Source organism: Cydia fagiglandana, chromosome 8 (genome assembly GCF_963556715.1).
Source record: "Cydia fagiglandana chromosome 8, ilCydFagi1.1, whole genome shotgun sequence".
In the NCBI taxonomy this organism is placed as follows: Eukaryota; Metazoa; Arthropoda; class Insecta; order Lepidoptera; family Tortricidae; genus Cydia; species Cydia fagiglandana.
This window is the reverse complement of record NC_085939.1, coordinates 11,714,381-11,733,781: the sequence shown is the minus strand read 5'-3', so window position 1 is coordinate 11,733,781 and position 19,401 is coordinate 11,714,381. Positions and strand designations below refer to the sequence as shown.

Genomic DNA, 19,401 nt, shown 5'->3' with positions numbered 1-19,401 from the left:
ATATGTACTCTGAAAGAAATACATATATTGGATTCGTGTATCAGAATAACTTATCTTATCAGCTTAATTAATAGTTATTTTCAATTATATGTTTACGTCCCTATAACACCTACATTACCTGAACACTTTCTTTTTCAGAACCGAGAATAAAGTAAGTAAAGTGTCATTCTATGGAACTTGCTAACTAATATGTAAACAAACCGCCATTTAGAAATTTTAAAAGAATGATGAATTTACTAGTGACTTTTGTTGACATAGTTAGCAAGTTCTATAGAATGACACTTTATAAGATTTTCATTAGGGTTCTATAATGAAAGGAGCCCTAATTTGTCCGTTTGTCGGTCAGGGCCCTTTTTCTCAAAAGTATCGAGATGAAATTAATGTCGAAACTCAAGTCTGCTGTGCCTTGAACTTTTGAAAAATCTTAACTCTTTTTTATGATGTGCAATCAAAACATCCGTTGACGTCGCATGTTTCGTATAAAATCTAAACGAGGAATAAAAACCTATAGGGCACTTTTCGTTGACCTAGAAACCTGTGGCAATAAACAATGTCTTATAAAACAAAGAAAAAGTTTGAAAACCATGCAGTATATTTGTAGTTGGTCGCCAATGTCGATTTAAGGGGACAAGTTTTCCAACGGCTAAGGTTGTGCCTCAATCCAATTTATATTTTCGATACTTTCATGGTTTACTCTCTGAACCGGTAGTGAATGCTAGTAATATGGAACCCTCGATCACGGGTCAAAATCACGGCTTTTTTCCTTATTTTGAATTAATGTCAAGTTTTATTTATTATTAATTTTCGCATTTAGAGATCATTTGACAAATATTGTTACAATTTATATTACCTATTATAACATCTTTTATAGAATTATGTTACAACATTGTGTTACATGAACAACATAATAAGACATCCATACTGTCATGTTATCCCTGTTACACGATGTTATATTACAACCAGTGTGGGACCACCATTATTCAATTTATATTCATAAGAGTTTCATAAATTGCCTTTTAATCATATTTACTTAAAGTTAGCAATAATAAATTTATATTTTAGTTTTTTTTTAATTACTGTGGCGATGAGTATACAACCCATTTCCAATTGTTTCTGCTCTAGTTAAATTACATTAATTATATGTTACTCATTCACGCGCGTCTATCACATCCCCATGAATGAGTCAATACCTAATGCGACTGAATTAATGTGATTATCCAATCATTGGCAACGACGACCAAATCTTCCCACACATGACTAAATTATCACACGTATTAGTGCCAATAGGTGTGTGATTGATAGCTGATGAAGGGGTAGAATGATGGTTCCTCGTGAAAGGAGCATGTTCAATGAAGATTATCAATGCAAATCGAAGTAAAACGCCAAACTGTTTTCGGACCGCAACTTCCTGTGGAGCCCTGCGATTAGCCGAAAGCGTAACGCTCTGGCCACTGAAAATTATCGTGTTGCGTGCTCAAGATTGGCTTGCAACTATACGAATTTAGAAGTGGGTAATTGCTGTCGAAATTCAACGCTGGGGGGTGCACACCTGCGGGCGCCGCGTTCATTCATGGGAGCAGCGAGAGGTCGAGAACAATCCGCGGCGGATAATAACAGTTGGCTTTTCTTAGAAACAGTAGAGCGCGAAGGCTTTGGCGGAGGGAGTGTAGGCGTCTCGCTCGCACGCCGGGCGAGGGAGCGAGAGCGCGTGGGCGGGGCGAGCGGTGTTATGTCACGTTGGCGGTGGAGGCGTCCAAAGTGCCCCGCTTGCATGCTGCGCTCACTGCGTCTGCACTTCCCGACTCTTCATTATCAATGCTTGCTTAAAGGCTTAAGGTCACTCGCGGGAAAACACACTGTCAAGGAAAGGTCACCAACTGGCCGGCTGAGATTTTTTTTTGATATATAAGTATTAAAGAGAAGTCTAAAATAACAGTCAATTTTTTTACTTGTCCAATCTCACCCTTTGGAGAAATGGTCCTCAAAAGTATTGAAATGATCTGTAATAATAGCCTTGTGCGTTATGGAACATAAAATATGTTTAGTAACTAGGTATCGTATAGCATAATAAAGAAATGGCACGACTTAGTCGCACATGGCTATGGCGCCGATTTTATTACCAGGCAATGGTGAGTCGACGTTTATAAATCATGATTTTATGGTTATTCCTTGCGATAGTAGACGGTTCTAACCCAACGTTGACGCGAATAGTTATAGCTCATGGCAACTGGTTTAACGTTACATGTATTACAAACTTTTGTTGATAATTCGTTAAAAAGTAAATTACTTAATCACATCACATCACTTATGGGTCGCCTTGCTATAATTCTCGTAAAATAACAAGTTCAAATACGACGGGTATACAATGAATACCATTTTATTTCAACGTAAACAATTGGACATGGAGGAGACAGTAAAAATTATAAAAAAATATTATACTATATGAATTATCTTGAGGGATCTTCGGTATAATATTCAGTACGGGTATCTATCGATCTACCTCCTCAAATGTCTAACCTTTTTTCTTAAAGGATTGATAGCGTTCTCCCAAACGGTTTCGGGAATGGGGAGCGCATTAGTGGTATCTAATTGGCCAATCAATTAGAACCGAGTTCACTACAAACTGAGTGAAGCCATTAAGCCGAGTGCAAATGTACTGAATTGCCGCTATTTGTATTAGTTACTCGCAAGGGTGAAGTCAGTGAGAGCTAAGGGTTTCTTCGAGGCCGGTTATTTCAGGAACCAGATTTGTAAGGATTAGAACGACTTCAAACATCAACAGACGAGGCACGTGAAGGGACTCACTTAGAAATCTTAGAATATAACTTATGCTGCCTGCAATACGGTCAAACCTAAAAAGAAAGAGATAAATAATACAGTCAAGTTTCATTTAAAAGTTTGGTGACTGAAACCTTCGTATGTAATATAAATATGTACATTGGATGCAAAATAAAGATCTCTATCTCCTATATTATCAAAACTGCTACAATAAGTTTACCAATATATCAATATATCAGTTTTGATATATCTCTAGAATTGGTGCTAAAAAAGTACTGGCAGTTCGTCATAACTATACAGAAAATAGGTATCTACTTGTAAAATACGACATATTTTTTTAGATTTCAATCATTAAACATATTAGTTTACTTCAATGATGTAAAAAATATATTTTAGCCTGTCCTACAAACCAACCAACTACTACGACTACCAATCATATTGCACGAAAACTTTGGTAAAAAATAAAATAAAAAAAAACCTTTGGCTCTACCATCACTTTTCGGTAAGAACTATTAAGTAGCTAGATGAATGGCGTCTATAATTCCTGTTGGCATTATCAGTAGCTTGACGTCACGAACGCTTGACTAAGATTAACAATGATTTCGCGGAACCGGTGTTTGATAAAGCCTGCCTCGTGATAAAGTATTGGCAAGAAAAACTTGATTAAAATAGCAAACAAATTCTGCCACACCACGCGTAATAACTATATGTTGCATTTAGACAATAATTATTTTATTAATTTTATATATCTAGCTAAATTTGTTCAATGTAATATAAGATATAGTTTGAGCTTTTATTTTAAGTCAGAGCTGCACTTGTCTTGGCAAGTTTTGATTTGTAGGCGGCTAAAGGTAACTCAGGACTATAAGAAAATGTTGTAAGAAAGTCACATATAACAATAAGAATTTCTTATAGGAACGATTCTACACAAAATCTAAATATAAACGTCAAAAAGAAAATCACCACGAAAATTATAAATAACACTGTTATTAAATTATTATTAAAATATCATAATTAATCCATAATTCTTGAATTAATTAATTTATAATTCAGATAGTTATGTTTTCTGTAAGTTTATATTTTACCTAAGATCTACCTTACGCAATTACCCATGAATCTTTTATTACGAGTAATTGATTTTTAATCGAACAAATATTAATAAAATATGAACTTTTATTTTTATTGAACGACATCGCCGGCCATTATGTAAGAGGTGATGTAAGAAAATGTCTTACCAAGATTAGCGTAGTATCCAGCAGGATGCATCATGATTGTACCCAATCACCGCAGATACGATCCCATTTGTCACTTACCTAAAACGAACAAAACACAATATGTAGTAACTACAATTGCAGCCAAACAAATAAACAATACACAATAATTACGTAAAACAACATTAATTATTTGCTGATCGATCGATAAGGCAGATAAATTAAATGAATTGTCAGAACCACATAATACCTACTACTATGTTATAAGAGTAGTATTCGCCGCCCGGTAAATCAATAAATAATTATGTTTACAGTAGCTCGTTATTAATTACTAGCAATAATATACCACATAATTGGCATTTACATTATCCGATGTTGCGACTGCGTGAAATGGTAATCCGCATCCCGCCATGCTGCATTATTCGCCAACATTATCAGCGCCGATGTGCATGGAATATTCGACATAGGGGCAAAATTCACGGTGCAAGGGTTGCATATTCGGCCGGAGGCATGCGGAGGCGAGCACACGTGGCTGCCACGGCTGCCTGCCTAGGAATCTGACCAAATGCCCATCGCAGCTCGATTGTTAGCTAAATAGCAATGCTTTATTTATGAGGTATACCGTCAACCGAGCGCGAATTCACAAAGACTATGTATTTGAGTTCGAGCGCAGATTGAAATGGAATTTAATGGATTAGCTACAGTATAAACAAAGTTTTAATTCAATCTTAAAACCACTGAAATAGTTTGGATTTAGATATATTGTTAAAGAATATGCACGAAGGAAAGCTCGTCCAATACAATCTGAGTCGTAGGAGCACTTTTCAGTCAAAGTTAGCACATGTAGGTAGCTGCAATGTCAGTAAGAATAAGTTAACATAGTCTGCGCCATGTCAGTAGATAAATGTCTGATATCTTTTCTTGATAAAACATGCCATCTCTAGTCGGAACGAGGGATATACAATAGGTTCGAATAAAAATATAATTACCTAGTTGTCAAAAATATACCTACTAAGCTGACAGGTACCTAAGTAGGTACAGTCGACGTCAAAAATATGATTACACTTTTGCACTTTACTCCTTTGTAATAAGGCAAAAAGTGTAAACATAATATTTGACGCCGATTGTACCTAGGTAGTGCTTATCTATCGGACTACTCTAAAAATAATTATAGGTACCTCCTATCTAAGTGCTATAATTGATAACACGAATAAAAGTATAATTAAAAAGTAAACTTTAAATTACATGTTATACGCTAATAATTAAATAATAATAATAATGAGCCGAGAAGGACAAGTCCAGTAAGTACCTGGAGATAACCGCTATGTGGGATGTCGATTCGACGATCATTGTCCCGATAGTCGTTTCAGTGAACGGTCTAATAGCGAAGAGTCTTGACCAACATCTTGAGAGACTCTCGCTAGGTGGTTGGATCAAGAGTCAGATGCAGAAGGCGGTGATCTTGGACACGGCGCGGATAGTCCGCCGGTTCCTCTCTCTGCGGCCCTGACCACCGGCAGCTTGGGCCCTGCCCCGCTGCTGGCGGCACCCTAGGTTAGGTTTTTTATAATGTGTTTATACATACTTATGTATTTTTTATTATTTTTTATGTGTTTATGTATTTTACTTTTATATTCATGTTATAAATTATAAATGACCTAGCCTAAGAAGAAAAATAAATAAATGAATAATGAGTTCCATATTATTATTTTTAATCGCAGGATACATAGGACCTTCTCTCAGTTTCTTTTTTTTTACTCCAATGAAGGCGTAAAGAGTGACAGAGGAAGATGATGTTTTTTCTCGGTTATACTTAGGCCTTGGGCAAAAATGCTTTCGTATGTCCGGATGTTCTCTTCTGCAGGTCACATTTCTAAACCGATTCTCGTGAAAATTTGTGAGCAGCTTTGGTAGTTACATTATTTTTTTTCTGTAGTTTCGTTTGTTCATAATGGCTTATAAGACAATTGCAAGTTCGCTCGCTCGCTGTGATAATGACTCAACGAAGAAAGTATTTTTATTTTCACTTTTATTTAAGATTACGAAGCTTATTGCGAGGTCTACAGCCACTAGCATAATATATTTTAAAGAAATTATTAGGTAAATGTCGTCCTCGATTTTAGTCCCTATTCACCCTGCCATCCCTATACACCTCAGTTGATGGTATCGTTTGCGGTTGGAGTAACATCTGAAGTAAACAATAGGGACGGACTTTTTTATTTGTTAGAGTAAATAGGTGTATGGGGGTTTAATTTAAGGTTTAAGGTTTACTTCTTATCAGGTAGAACTAGGTTAGGGCTGTCGCAGCAAATTTGCTTACAACAAAGCTAATGTTGAGTTACAAAACGATTTACGCCATTCAAGAATAGATAATCCTCATAAATAGCAATTTGCGTCGTGACAAACGATCTGCGTTGCGCCGCTTAGTTTGGAAATCTCGTATAATGCCGCTATTGTTAATTATACAAGTCACCGAGTCGCTAAACATACGATTTATTGTCAGCAAACTGGAACGGTGATACATCTAGCTAGCGTGAGATTTGTACGGCAGCATGTCACCACGCAATGAATGGCTTAAAACATTGAAAAGTTAAGACTAACATTTATCTTTCTTGCATCAAAAATAATGATCATCTGCTCATTCAAAAGATTTACTTTCAAATTATTTGCCAATGTGTTTGTACTCTTACTTATTTACTAAACCATCTGACTGCTTCGAGAACAAAATTTTAGAACGGCCGTTACTGAGCGTTTATTCGGTATTTTATTTACCGTCGCGTGTCAGGAACGGCTGGTTTACGAGTCGAAAAATCGACATCTTAGCCTCTCAGCGGCGGAGTAATGTCAGTTGGATCGCGATCGACCGAAAAGATAACACGAATCGGGCTTCAGATCTAGCGGCTACGCGTTTTGGTAGAGAAACACTACCGGCAGGGACTTACCGCGTAAACTTCATGTTTTAATGGAGACTTATCGCCGTATCAAATCTAGACCGACGATTAAGAAACAATGGCATATTAATAAAACGTTTCTTTTACTATTGCGAGACAAAATACTGTTTCTTAGAGCTCAGGCGTTGTTTCGTTAATGCTAGAGTCTGTGCGGAAAGAGAAGAATCGTAGAATGTATTAGATTAGAACACTTCACTCTGACAGAGTGAGACTGAGTGCGTTGTGCTGTAGTACTTTCAGAGAGATATTTTTTTTTACTGAAATACTGTGATTTTTCATGTTGTCCAGTGATGTAGAACTTACATAAGAGCTGTATTTCTCTCAGTAAGCACTGAGTCCCGGACAGGGGCAAATAAAACAATAGAACAATGAAATACGTTGGACTGAAGCGCGCTCCGCTAATGAACTGCCATGCCGACACCAAACGCTCTTGGTATTAGAGCGGCCATTAGTTAATGTACAAATTATGGAAAACTGTACTTGACATTGAAATTGCGGGTTTCCTTTTTATAGTTCTGGCAACTACTTAAATCGTGATGTGTCTTTGCTTTATTATCCTGAAGTTATTGAAAAATGTTTTCTTTCTTCTCGAATTCTGTTCTTTTTGTATATTTGCTATGGAAAGTATTGCATACATTATAACAATTTAATCGTCCTCCTCGTCCTCAAATGGCATGAGGACCATTTAATAAATGTGTTCTTGAAATCAGTTGTGAATGTTGTGATTTTAATCGGTAAGTACCTAAACAAAGATTACCGACTCAGATAAAATGTACCTAAGTACTTTTTTATTTAAAAATACTTTCTGGTTAATAACTCTTATTAACAATTCTAATGACTTATCCAGTTACGAGGCTCAAGAGCGCTCAGTCGCTGGTGCATCGGATGAAAAAGTATGGTTGGGTCCAGCGTGGTATGCGCGGAATGGGAGAGAGCATCCGGGCGGCTGCGATTGTTGCCAGTTATCACTGAATGTTTTCCACCGGGGCATTTTGTGCCGCCACAAAAAACCACATAAAGGGCGGGAGCGGCTCGTTTGAGACGCCGCCCCTGTGGGAAAATCGTCGCCAGAAAACTGCCACGCAAATAAATTATAAACTCTCGCATGTGGAACGCAGTCCGGCACACAACGATTTATTCCTATGAAATAAGTTGAAAACGAGCTCGGTTGATGCTTTAATATGGAGTTGCGAGGCGGATTTTTACATAAGCATGTATCGTAGGTAAAGAATGTACTTACCAATTCATTTTTGAATAGGTTTACGTGCGAAGAAACTACGGGTAAGATCAAGTAAAATACCATCGCATTTGATATCAATGAAAAACTAACAATAACACTGAGCCGTGCCAACTCCAATATAAATACGTCGATGCAAGAAGGAGATCAAGAAACGATTTGTACATGCAAATCGTCGGCACAACCGGCCTTTGTAAATGTCGCGCTATCTCACGGCGGCGAATCATTAGCGAAAACGGAGCCCGGAATAGAACTGACAGCGGGACGATTGCAGCCCGTGATGGATGACGGGGTTATTACTGCGGCTAATACTCCACCGCTCACTGAAAAACTAACCAATCGACACCGTAACCTATTATCAATTCTGAGTCCAGAACGATCCGACTTGATAACGCATTTCTAAATGAATAGTACTACAACTGTTCAGTGTATATGCAGAGTTATTTGGTAGGTCCGGCATCGGTAAACCCGATTGATTGACATGATTTAAACACCACAATAATCGAACCCTCTCTTGCACGTGCCTTTCGCAAATAGTAACGTACCTAGTTGAACCAATTTAAAACGACTTCGATCGGCTAACCAGTCTAAACGGTTAAATAAGTGCTTGGTAACCGGCTAACCGCTAAACAATATAGCCTAAAGCAAATGAAAAATCAAAAAGTGAAGTGCTTACACAGAACATCCTGTAGCTAACTGGCCAGTAGGAGGAGACAGCGTGAAAAAAATATAAAATCGGACGGCGGGACTAGACATTACTGCGTAACAGCGCGTCCATGTCGCTCGCATTGAAAACTTGCAGAAAATGCATCGTCGATAAGAAAAAATTCAGTCCGCCGAGCACATATAAGTACAGCATAGCGTTGGTTGCATTCCACGGGAATGCCTCGCATATCGAGACTTTAAACTAACCATTTACCGATTGCAGATACTCCATGGCCGACGAAGTAATCTGGTCAGATCGCTTCGGTCGCATAGTTGGTGCGACGTATAATTTTTAACCTAAATAAGTAAGGAATACTTCTTTTCATGGTGCGTTAACGAGGTTTGGAGGTAGCTTGCCCTGGTTATTTAATAAAAGTTTTTTGTTTAAGTATCTATGTTTGCCTTACATAACTAGAGTTAACAGGATTATTCAGGAATCATAAGGTTTAGATTTTCTATTACTTGCTATATTTTCAGGATTTCCACGCACGCATATTGCAAGCTTGCATATTGTATTATTTATGTATCTCTTTATTAAAATTACACTCTGCTTTGCAAAAATAAACATGTACCTACTTAAACGCATGTTCGTGTGACAAAAATAGAAAGGTACTCTCATTTATACCAGGACGGTGGTAAATAAGTATACCTATACGGTTTTTATGAAGGTAAAGATACCTACCGTTCCGAACGGGAAGACAATGCGACTGTTTTATATTTATAAAGATTTAAATGAAAATACGCGTAATTTATCACTAGTAGTAAAGTGCTATCCAAATACACGCAAGCTATTATGAAGTCAATTATGCGCCTAAATCAGCTTGCAACTCTATTCGAGTTCGTGTCCTATCTTGATGTCTCCGTCAGCGAAATGTATCTGAACTTAACGGTAAGTCTCGTCGTGGAATAACAAAAAACAGTCCTGTCGTATTGCCACTACTTGCATCCTTGTCTCACACAGGATCCCCGCGAACGAACGAGCAGGACGCTAGTAGATTTTATAATGCGGCTTCTAATTTGAGTTGGTTTTAATTTATAGTGCGACAGCCGCGCGGGCTCGTCGTAGCAACCAGGACGCCACATCAATCTTTGGAGCTGAGAATGGAGAAGGCTAAAACATCGCGCTGTTTTGTAAGAGCATGTTTCACGAGCGAAGTTGCTCCTGCTCCTTTATTACTCGCTTCCCATCTTAACGAAGTTGGGATAAAGAAGATAGATGTAACAAGTCTCATCTCATAATATTGTATGGAGATAGAGATAGTTAATTCGAATAATCAAACAATGACAGCTAATGCTAATAAAATGGTCGAGTCGAGATCTAGAAATTATAATTATGATGAATTGATGACCAACGTTTGCAATAATAATATTCGACTAGACTTATATCGCTCGGGATATGGACCGTGATGACCTTTTGTATTGTTTTCGAGTTCCCGATATTTCGTTGCAGGTACATGCATCTTAATAAAGGTAATTACGGTCTATATCCCGGTCGATATAAGTCTAGTGAAACTAACCGTGAATCATTCAAAACTGCAATAAATATTTATGTTAAATCTTATGAGTATAGCTGAAATATTGTGTTTTTCGGAACCAATACAAGTGTACCGACAATATTAAAAGGGATTTCAAAATTTGTCATCAGGCCAATTGTCCAATTCAAATGGGGTTTTGTTTATGGATCTTGTGCAGTTTTTTCAGACACATTACAGCAAAGCTGATGTTAATATAACGTGTAATGAAGCAGCTGAATAAGGGACACGTATCGGCGGCACGTGAAAATCAATATAATAATACAGCCGACCCTTAACTATAGGCACTACGGGATTCAGTCAGTATCTATTAATAGGTAACATTAATAGATACTGGCTATTATATGCCTTATGCGCCTATACTATCGGCGCGATTCGGGAAATGAGTTAGAGTTATTAACTAGATACGATATAGTAAAGATATATTATCTTCACTATTTCATATCTAGTGAATCTCTAATTCATTTCCCGAATCGCGGCGTATGGGACGATATAATCACTACCTACACTTTATAAAACAAAGTCCCCCGCCGCGTCTGTCTGTTTGTGTGTTTGTATATTCGCGATAAACTCAAAAACTTCTAAACGGATTTTCGTGCGGTTTTCACCTATCAATAGAGTGATTCTTGAGAAAGGTGTATAATTTGTTAACCCATGAAAAGCCGGGGCGGGTCGCTAGTTAAAAATATGTAGTCTAATCCTAATCTAATAATAACTCGAGTTTACAGAACAGTTCTAACCTAATGTTATAAATAAGTAAAATCTGGAGAACCGAGCTTTGCTCGGAAAACATAAAAACTCAAAAATGCGCGTTTTTCCAGAAATAACACCTAGCTAGATCGATTTTTCGCCCCCAAAACCCTCATATAGCAAATTTCTTCGAAATTGTTAGAGCCGTTTCCGAGATCCCCGAAATATATAAATATACAAGAATTGCTCGTTTAAAGGTACAATATTAGATATAATCCAATGGAAAATAAAAACGTACTATTTTTCTTTAAATTAACACCAACAACTAAATCGGAAAGTCGAAAAATTGAGACATTGACAGTCTTCTTACTATAGGTATTTTAAGTATTCTTTGACACTCACGTTTGTTCCAATTATCAATGTGAATTATGTATGTTTTTTTGTCTATATTCCATTAAAATATGTTGGGTTTGCGAATAAAAATATTAAATTCAATTACCTTAAGATTTTTGGACGCTTTATATCTAATTAACTAACCTACCTATATTTAAAAAAAAATCTTTGCTCAACTTTTGTAACTATTTTGCAGTAACTGACAGGATTTTTATTACGTTTTGTTTATATATTATGTTTATTTAAAACAAACTACCCGTGGTTTTACCATTATTAGTATTATTAATATCTTTAAGTAGACATCTCTAAAACTCAATTTTGTATCATGAATAAAAAAAAGGAGCATAAAAAACAATGAACTTTAAAAAAATGTAGTTTGAAGGTATATTTAATCCACAATATGTTTGTATATTAAAAAAATGTCTCTACATTAATCCAGAATTAATGATTATCATGTTTTTTTTTATTCTGTGTGTAATATTACATAATTTGTTTTGGTTGTTTTAAAGTATTTCTGTAGCACGACATTGACATACTTAAGCACATATATCAACTTATATTAAATTTAGAACTTTATTGTTGTTATGCTTATGTAAGCATAAACATTATTAGATAGGTATTCAATTATATACATTAGAAACAACATATTGTACGCCAAAGGCTGGCTGATTGTGACGCACTTTATGTAACATAGATCATTTTTACACACTTTTATTTAGCCTCACTGTACTGCGTATATTTGTATATTTATGTGCTTCAAATCTTGTGATTTAAATTTGAACCACTTCCGAGTGTCTGACTGAGCTGAAATTTGTTATACTTACTTCCGTATTTCCGATGACAATGCAATAACATGCTAACATAGAACTGATCTGATGATGCAGTCGGAAGGTAGCCAAAGGAACTCTTCGATGGAAAAACCTTAAAACATTGTACCTACTTAGACTCATATAAAAGATCTTGAGGAGTAAGTACTTGATAGACATGCAGAGGAGAGAAAGTACAGTCGGCAATAAAAGTGTATCAAAAATATTTATTACGGTAGCTTTTTATTACTAGTTCCTATTCGCACAATACATTATTTGTATTTATATTTATATAAATAATACAATTATGACTCGCGTTACTCTTGCAGTGGAAGTCCACGACACGAGTCCGACGACAAACAAAATACATTACTTTAGGTAAAAAGTTTATAAAAAGCTTATTTTAGCAGACCAAGTAAGCGATAAAAAAAACCTGTTTTAATGAATTATGTATTTACTTAATACTTGTGTTGTCCCCGTGGCTAATACTAAGTCAATACTGGTTGGTTGGTAGTTATTTTTCTAATAAAATAAACATACAATTTAAAAGAAATCAATTGAAATGCACGCACGTGCCGAGTTAGTAAAATCATTTTGATCTGCTTCATGGTACTCGTATTGTAGTTAATTTACCCAAGCAGCTGTAAAATTTAGAAACAGAAATTAAAATCTGATCTACGTTGCCGTGTGACTTAAATAATAGTGAATTAAATATAATTATTATTGTGAAATATCAATTACCTAAGGGTGTCAAAACAAACGTGCTTCTGCTTTGTCCATTATAAATAGTCAAATTGGACACTATTTTTGCTTATGATTAATAAGAAATCAATTTATTTTGTATTACATTTTGATGTAGGAATGCAATACGTTATTTAGAAAATTAGGTCCTAAGATATTGAAGGTTTTTATCTTCATAATCTTATAATTTATTTATTGGTCATCCCATCTAATTCAGTTTAGGTAGGTACTAATATTTTCTTAATTTGCTTATAATACGATTGTCGCATTCGACATCTTTCCGGTTTTGTAAGATATAAAAGATTATTTTGGAATATTTAACAACACACTTAAACAGTCGGTCTGTAAAAAAGGAGAAAGTTAAATTTAAGATATTCTCTTCTTTACATCGATCTAATTAAACCTCGGGCCTTTTTCTATCGTTATTTCGCTGTCCGCTGTTAAAGTAATGAAGAGCGACAAAAACTTCTAATTGTTCGCTTACTTCGCTTACTTCGCTTCGACGTCTGTCGTTCTAAATCCGATGTTTCTATTAAAAGCTGGAGTGCAATTCGCAAACTGATACTTTTTTGTTCTCCGCGAACTTTCACTGTTGACTAGCTTTGTTCCGTAAATTAGATGCACATATACACGGTATTTTTCGTTACCTCTAGTTTTTTGTAAGACATACATGGTATCATAGGTATCATCATATCTTATTGGAAATATTTTATTAAAACGTGTTCTGTCTATAGTTCGTTTTTTTAGCAAAATCAAAAAATCAAAATCAAAATATACTTAATTCATGTAGGCCTAGCAACAAGCTCTTATGAATCGTAATTAATCTTAATCTAATTATCAGAGCAATTTATTGATGTTACTATTATTCCATAATAAAATTGGATTATTATACATATCAAATTTAACACTAAGAATTTTACAAAAGGATCGTCAAACACTAAAAAAATTGTATAAAAATCATCATCATCATCATTTCAGCCTATATACGCCCCACTGCTGAGCACAGGCCTCCTCTCTCGCGCATGAGAGGTATAAAAATACTAGTCTAGAATTTCTAGAATAAAATCTAAATGTCAAAAAAAAGCATAATAAGTAACAAAAGAAGTAGATAGTATTACTTCGGAATATCCATTTCCTCATCAATAATCAAATAAGTATACCTAATAAATAAATAATCATTTTGAATAACAATTAATCCCACGTTGTATTATCATTCATGTAGTCTTGTGTGGTACAATAAGCTTTAGAAATAAGTTTACGCTTTTTTTTTATTATTATGAATGGGCTTACTCATGGCCAGTTTACGCTTTACATAATTCTTAAATTTATAGATAATTCAGTAATATGGTTTGGAAGTTTATTATAAAATCTTACACAATTACCCATGAATGATTTTTTAATTTTATGGAGCATAGCATTAGAAAAAAGGTAAACAATCTTGATGTGTCTTTCAATTGAAAACACGCTTTAAGAATACTAAGTCACGGCAAATATGTAACAATTATGAATCTAGTACCTACAATCATTTATATTCTTCTGCTTTCATAAGTAATAGTTACTGATTATTAAAAAGCCTTTTTAAAATTAAAATAGGTACATGTCAAGATACCTTACCGCTTAACTTCTTTCTAAAGCTAAAAAAACGAACTATAGACAGAACACGTTTTAATAAAATATTTCCAATAAGATATGATGATACCTATGCTACAATGAATATTATATGTATACATCTAACAAAAACTACGCTGGGTATCTATTTTTGCTAAGAAATATTGTTATACCTAACTGCTACACTACCTTTGTACTTTATTTTTGAGAATGATTCTAGGAAATCTACCGCATATAATGCATGCTAAATTAGTTCGCTTTAAACATTATTACTTATTAGCAACTAAATTATTGTGCAACTGGAAAGGTACCAACTACAGCCGATGCTGTTACATTTGTAACATTTGATAAGTATATTGTACAGTCGACGTTAAATATATGTTTACACTTTTGCACCTTACTGTTCTGTATTAAGGCGAACAATATAAGCATATCTTTGAAGTCGACTGTACCAAAGTAGTGAGTTGAAACTACGAACAGCGCAGTTTAGCAGGTATGAAGCGGAGCGTAGGTGCTTTTACAAGCCGACAGACAATCAAAGCGAGCACGAGCCCAATTGCGAAATAAAACGTACAAATAACAGGTTTAATTAAATCGCCAAGACCGTCCGCGCGGATGCGGGAACCAGGGACTGAAAAGGTACCTTTAAAAACGGTTTTGACCGGTCTTTTGAAAAGGTACCCGACCGTTAAAAGTAGCATTTCGGTACCAATATCAATCGGTACCCGTATCCAAACAAGCTTCCGTTCAAACGGTACCGTTAAATAAAAGTACCTTTACGTGTTTTGTTTATAGGTATCCGACCGTTAAACTGGCATTCCATATTGATATCAATACTTTAGGTATCCAAATAAGCTTTAGTCCAAACGGTACCGTTAAATAAAAGTACCTATACGGATATGTTCAAAAGGTATCCGACCGTTTAAATAGCATTCAGGTAATGGTATCAATAATTTAGCTATCCAAACAAGCTTTAGTCCCAACGGTACCGTTAAATAAAAGCTTACCTCCAAACGGTACCTTTAAATAAAAAAACCTTATCGCGTTTGATCTGATACCCTAATTCTAACCGGTCACTCGCGAGAGCGGGGAGGTAACGCGTGTCTCACTTATATTGTATGGAATCAAAAAAATACAGTTGCCTAAGGACTTCGAAGCAGACCTGGACCTGGACCTGCAAACCCTACTATTTTGGAATCCAAGATGTATGCCGTGCACTTTGTCACAAAAGTCGTCATGGGTGTCGTCAATCATGTAACTAAATTCGCCTAAACTTCGTGTTTAGGCGAAGGCAAAGTCGTTTGATTCGTCTCGACAAGATCTTTGACATTATGTGATACTCAGGGTCTGATGATGGAGCTGGAAGGTGGTCACCAGTACCAATCAACCATGCAACTAAACCACTTCGTGTATAGGCTCGTTTGATTCGTCTCGACAAGATCTTTGATACTAGGTCATACTCAGGGTCTGATGATGGAGCTGGGTGGTCACCAGTACCAATCAACCATGCAACTAAACCACTTCGTGTTTAGGCTCGTTTGATTCGTCTCGACAAGATCTTTGATACTAGGTCATACTCAGGGTCTGATGATGGAGCTGGAAGGTGGTCACCAGTACCAATCAACCATGCAACTAAACCACTTCGTGTTTAGGCTCGTTTGATTCGTCTCGACAAGATCTTTGATACTAGGTCATACTCAGGGTCTGATGATGGAGCTGGAAGGTGGTCACCAGTACCAATCAACCATGCAACTAAACCACTTCGTGTTTAGGCTCGTTTGATTCGTCTCGACAAGATCTTTGATACTAGGTCATACTCAGGGTCTGGTGATGGAGCTGGAAGGTGGTCACCAGTACCAATCAACCATGCAACTAAACCACTCCGTGTTTAGGCTCGTTTGATTCGTCTCGACAAGATCTTTGATACTAGGTCATACTCAGGGTCTGATGATGGAGCTGGGTGGTCACCAGTACCAATCAACCATGCAACTAAACCACTTCGTGTTTAGGCTCGTTTGATTCGTCTCGACAAGATCTTTGATACTAGGTCATACTCAGGGTCTGATGATGGAGCTGGAAGGTGGTCACCAGTACCAATCAACCATGCAACTAAACCACTTCGTGTTTAGGCTCGTTTGATTCGTCTCAACAAGATCTTTGACACTACTAGGTCATACTCAGGGTCTGATGATGGAGCTGGAAGGTGGTCACCAGTACCAATCAACCATGCAACTAAACCACTTCGTGTTTAGGCTCGTTTGATTCGTCTCAACAAGATCTTTGACACTAGGTCATACTCAGGGTCTGATGATGGAGCTGACTGACTTTATACAGGGTGATCAATCTAAATGGGTCAGTATGGAGAAGTCAGAAACTATAAGAGATAGCGAAATCTGTTCTTAGGAACCATGGCTCCGATTTTAGATTTAATAATAATGGCATTCATTTTTTTTTTAATCTATCGTACATAGCCGGGATTCGAACATGGTCAATATTCTTGTTGTTTGTTTGTATGGAAACTTTTAAACGATGCGTGATAGGTGGGGGGTGCTCGACCAAATATCATAGAGGGCCCCGAGACAAAACAAAGTACATTAAAAAAAATCAAAATGGCCGACTTTTTTTAATTTTTTCAAGTTGGTCCGAGCGCGCTGAGAATTGTCAAAAAAATATTTTTGGAAAAATTCAAAATGGCGGCGGACACGGGCAAATTTCCGACCCCGGTGGAGGGCCGAAGGCCCGAAGCCTCCACCCCGACGCCCAAAAAGCGACTCCCAATAGGAAAAGTGTTGGGTCGTGTTTAAGCTCCAACTTCCCCCTCTCGTGTGACGCTTCGGGCCTTCGGCCCTACGCAGAGCTCGGCCTTCGGCCTTCGCAAGCCTCGACGCTTCGCCGTGGGGCATTCGGCCCGCCGGCTTCGGTCATCAAGACAGTTGACTTGGTAGATCGCTTGGAAGCACCGAATTTACACAGTTCGGCCTTCGGCCTCGCGTTTTGGGAGTCGGGGTGGAGGCTCAGGGCATTCGGCCTTCCACCGGGGTCGGCCTTCGGCCTCCCGGCATGAAGCTCGCCCTTCGGGCTCGCTTAACCTACTTGAAAATTTTACTTTGCCCGTGTCCGCCGCCATTTTGAATTTTTCCAAAAATATTTTTTTGACATTGTAATCTTGGGCCCCCAGGCTCGCCGCATGCCGAATCTCAGCGCTCTCGGACCAACTTGAAAAAATTAAAAAAAAAGTCGGGCATTTTGATTTTTTTTAATGTACTTTGTTTTGTCTCGGGGCCCTCTATGATATTTGGCCGAGCACCCCCCACCTATCACGCATCGTTTAAAAGTTGCCATACAAAGAAACAACAAGAATATTGACCATGTTCGAATCCCGGTTATGTATGATAGATTTAAAAAAAAAATTAATGCCATTATTATTAAATCTAAAATCGAAGCCATGGTTCCTAAGAACAGATTTTGCTATCTCTCATAGTTTCTGACTTCTCCATACTGACCCATTTGGATTGATCACCCTGTAGAGTAAGAAGTAAGTTAGGACTTACAAAGTAAAATTCTTGGTACCTACTACGGGATCTGATAACTTTCGAGTGTAAAAGCTTTATACATAATGCGCTTGGCCTTGGCAACACATCACATGAAATATGTTTGGATTTATGCATGTTTGTATTATTTTATTTGTTAGCATTGTTTCGTTTATTTATATTATTAATTGTAGTTAACCTGTACGGATATGATGGTCATTCTTGTCTACGTGACAGCGTGATAAAACGGTGTCCGTCACTTTCTATCCCATGGTGTTAAAAAGTGACAGGTGTTATATCACGTGAATAAAGATGGACCTATCGTTTATTGTTATACATTTATAATCGATTTTTATCAACTTATGGAAATGTCATATGAATCGAAATGACAGACTCGGGGCCCGATTCGGATTTTGAAATAGACATCTATTAGATATCTTTTAGACATCACCAAGATACGATAACGATATGTTTAAGATCTAACCTGTCAAATTTGACATTTGCGCGATTCTGGAGATACTCTTGAACGATTTCCTCAGGATATGACTTAAAGATCCAATTCACATCTAATATGTAGATATCTTACGCATCTAACGTAAAAGTGACATTGGTTGCTTGAATTGCGCTGCAAAAGAGAACTAATTTATATCTAAACTATAACGTATCTAGAATGGATCTAGTACGTGTCGTCTCTTGTGAATATCTTGAAGTTCGAATACGGCAATCGGTCACAACACTGCTTTAAAAAAAATTGGTAACTGGTAATACATGGTAAATTATTATCGTAAAATATTCAATTACTATTATGGGGCATAGCACTTATATTCTTTGCATGGCACACTGCGTCCAATTCGCACGACCCGACGTGCGAGCGGGATATCACTATAATACGCGCATAGCGTTGTCTCGCTCAAACTTCGGAGCGAAGTGCGAATCGGACGCAGTGTGCCATGCCCATAATTATGATCTAAAAAAATCAAATATGTTTAAAATTTATTATAAATATATTTTACTGATTTAAGTACTTGACAAGCCCTTATATTATTACGGAATTTTATTTATAATTTCAATGGCCATGCACGTTTACATTCTATGGGCGTTGTGATGTGATGTGTCAAATGTTTGAACTTAGAAGTAAATCTGACAAGCTATTATTCGGCTGTCCCATAGCAAAACCCAGTAAGTGCATCAGACCAAATTTTACAGAAGCGCGTAACAA

At 36.8% G+C, this 19,401-nt stretch overlaps 1 protein-coding gene across 2 annotated transcripts in view; it reads right to left on the bottom strand.

Annotated features, from left to right (window-relative positions):
* LOC134666788 (protein scalloped) overlaps positions 1–19,401 on the bottom strand; it is a 68,078-nt gene that overhangs the window by 34,275 nt on the left and 14,402 nt on the right. For both annotated transcript variants that reach the window (XM_063524082.1, XM_063524083.1), the window contains exon 2: positions 4,014–4,091. In XM_063524082.1, the coding sequence (XP_063380152.1) occupies positions 4,014–4,047 (34 nt within the window). In that variant the 5' untranslated portion in view covers positions 4,048–4,091. The remainder of the gene's footprint in view (positions 1–4,013; positions 4,092–19,401) is intronic.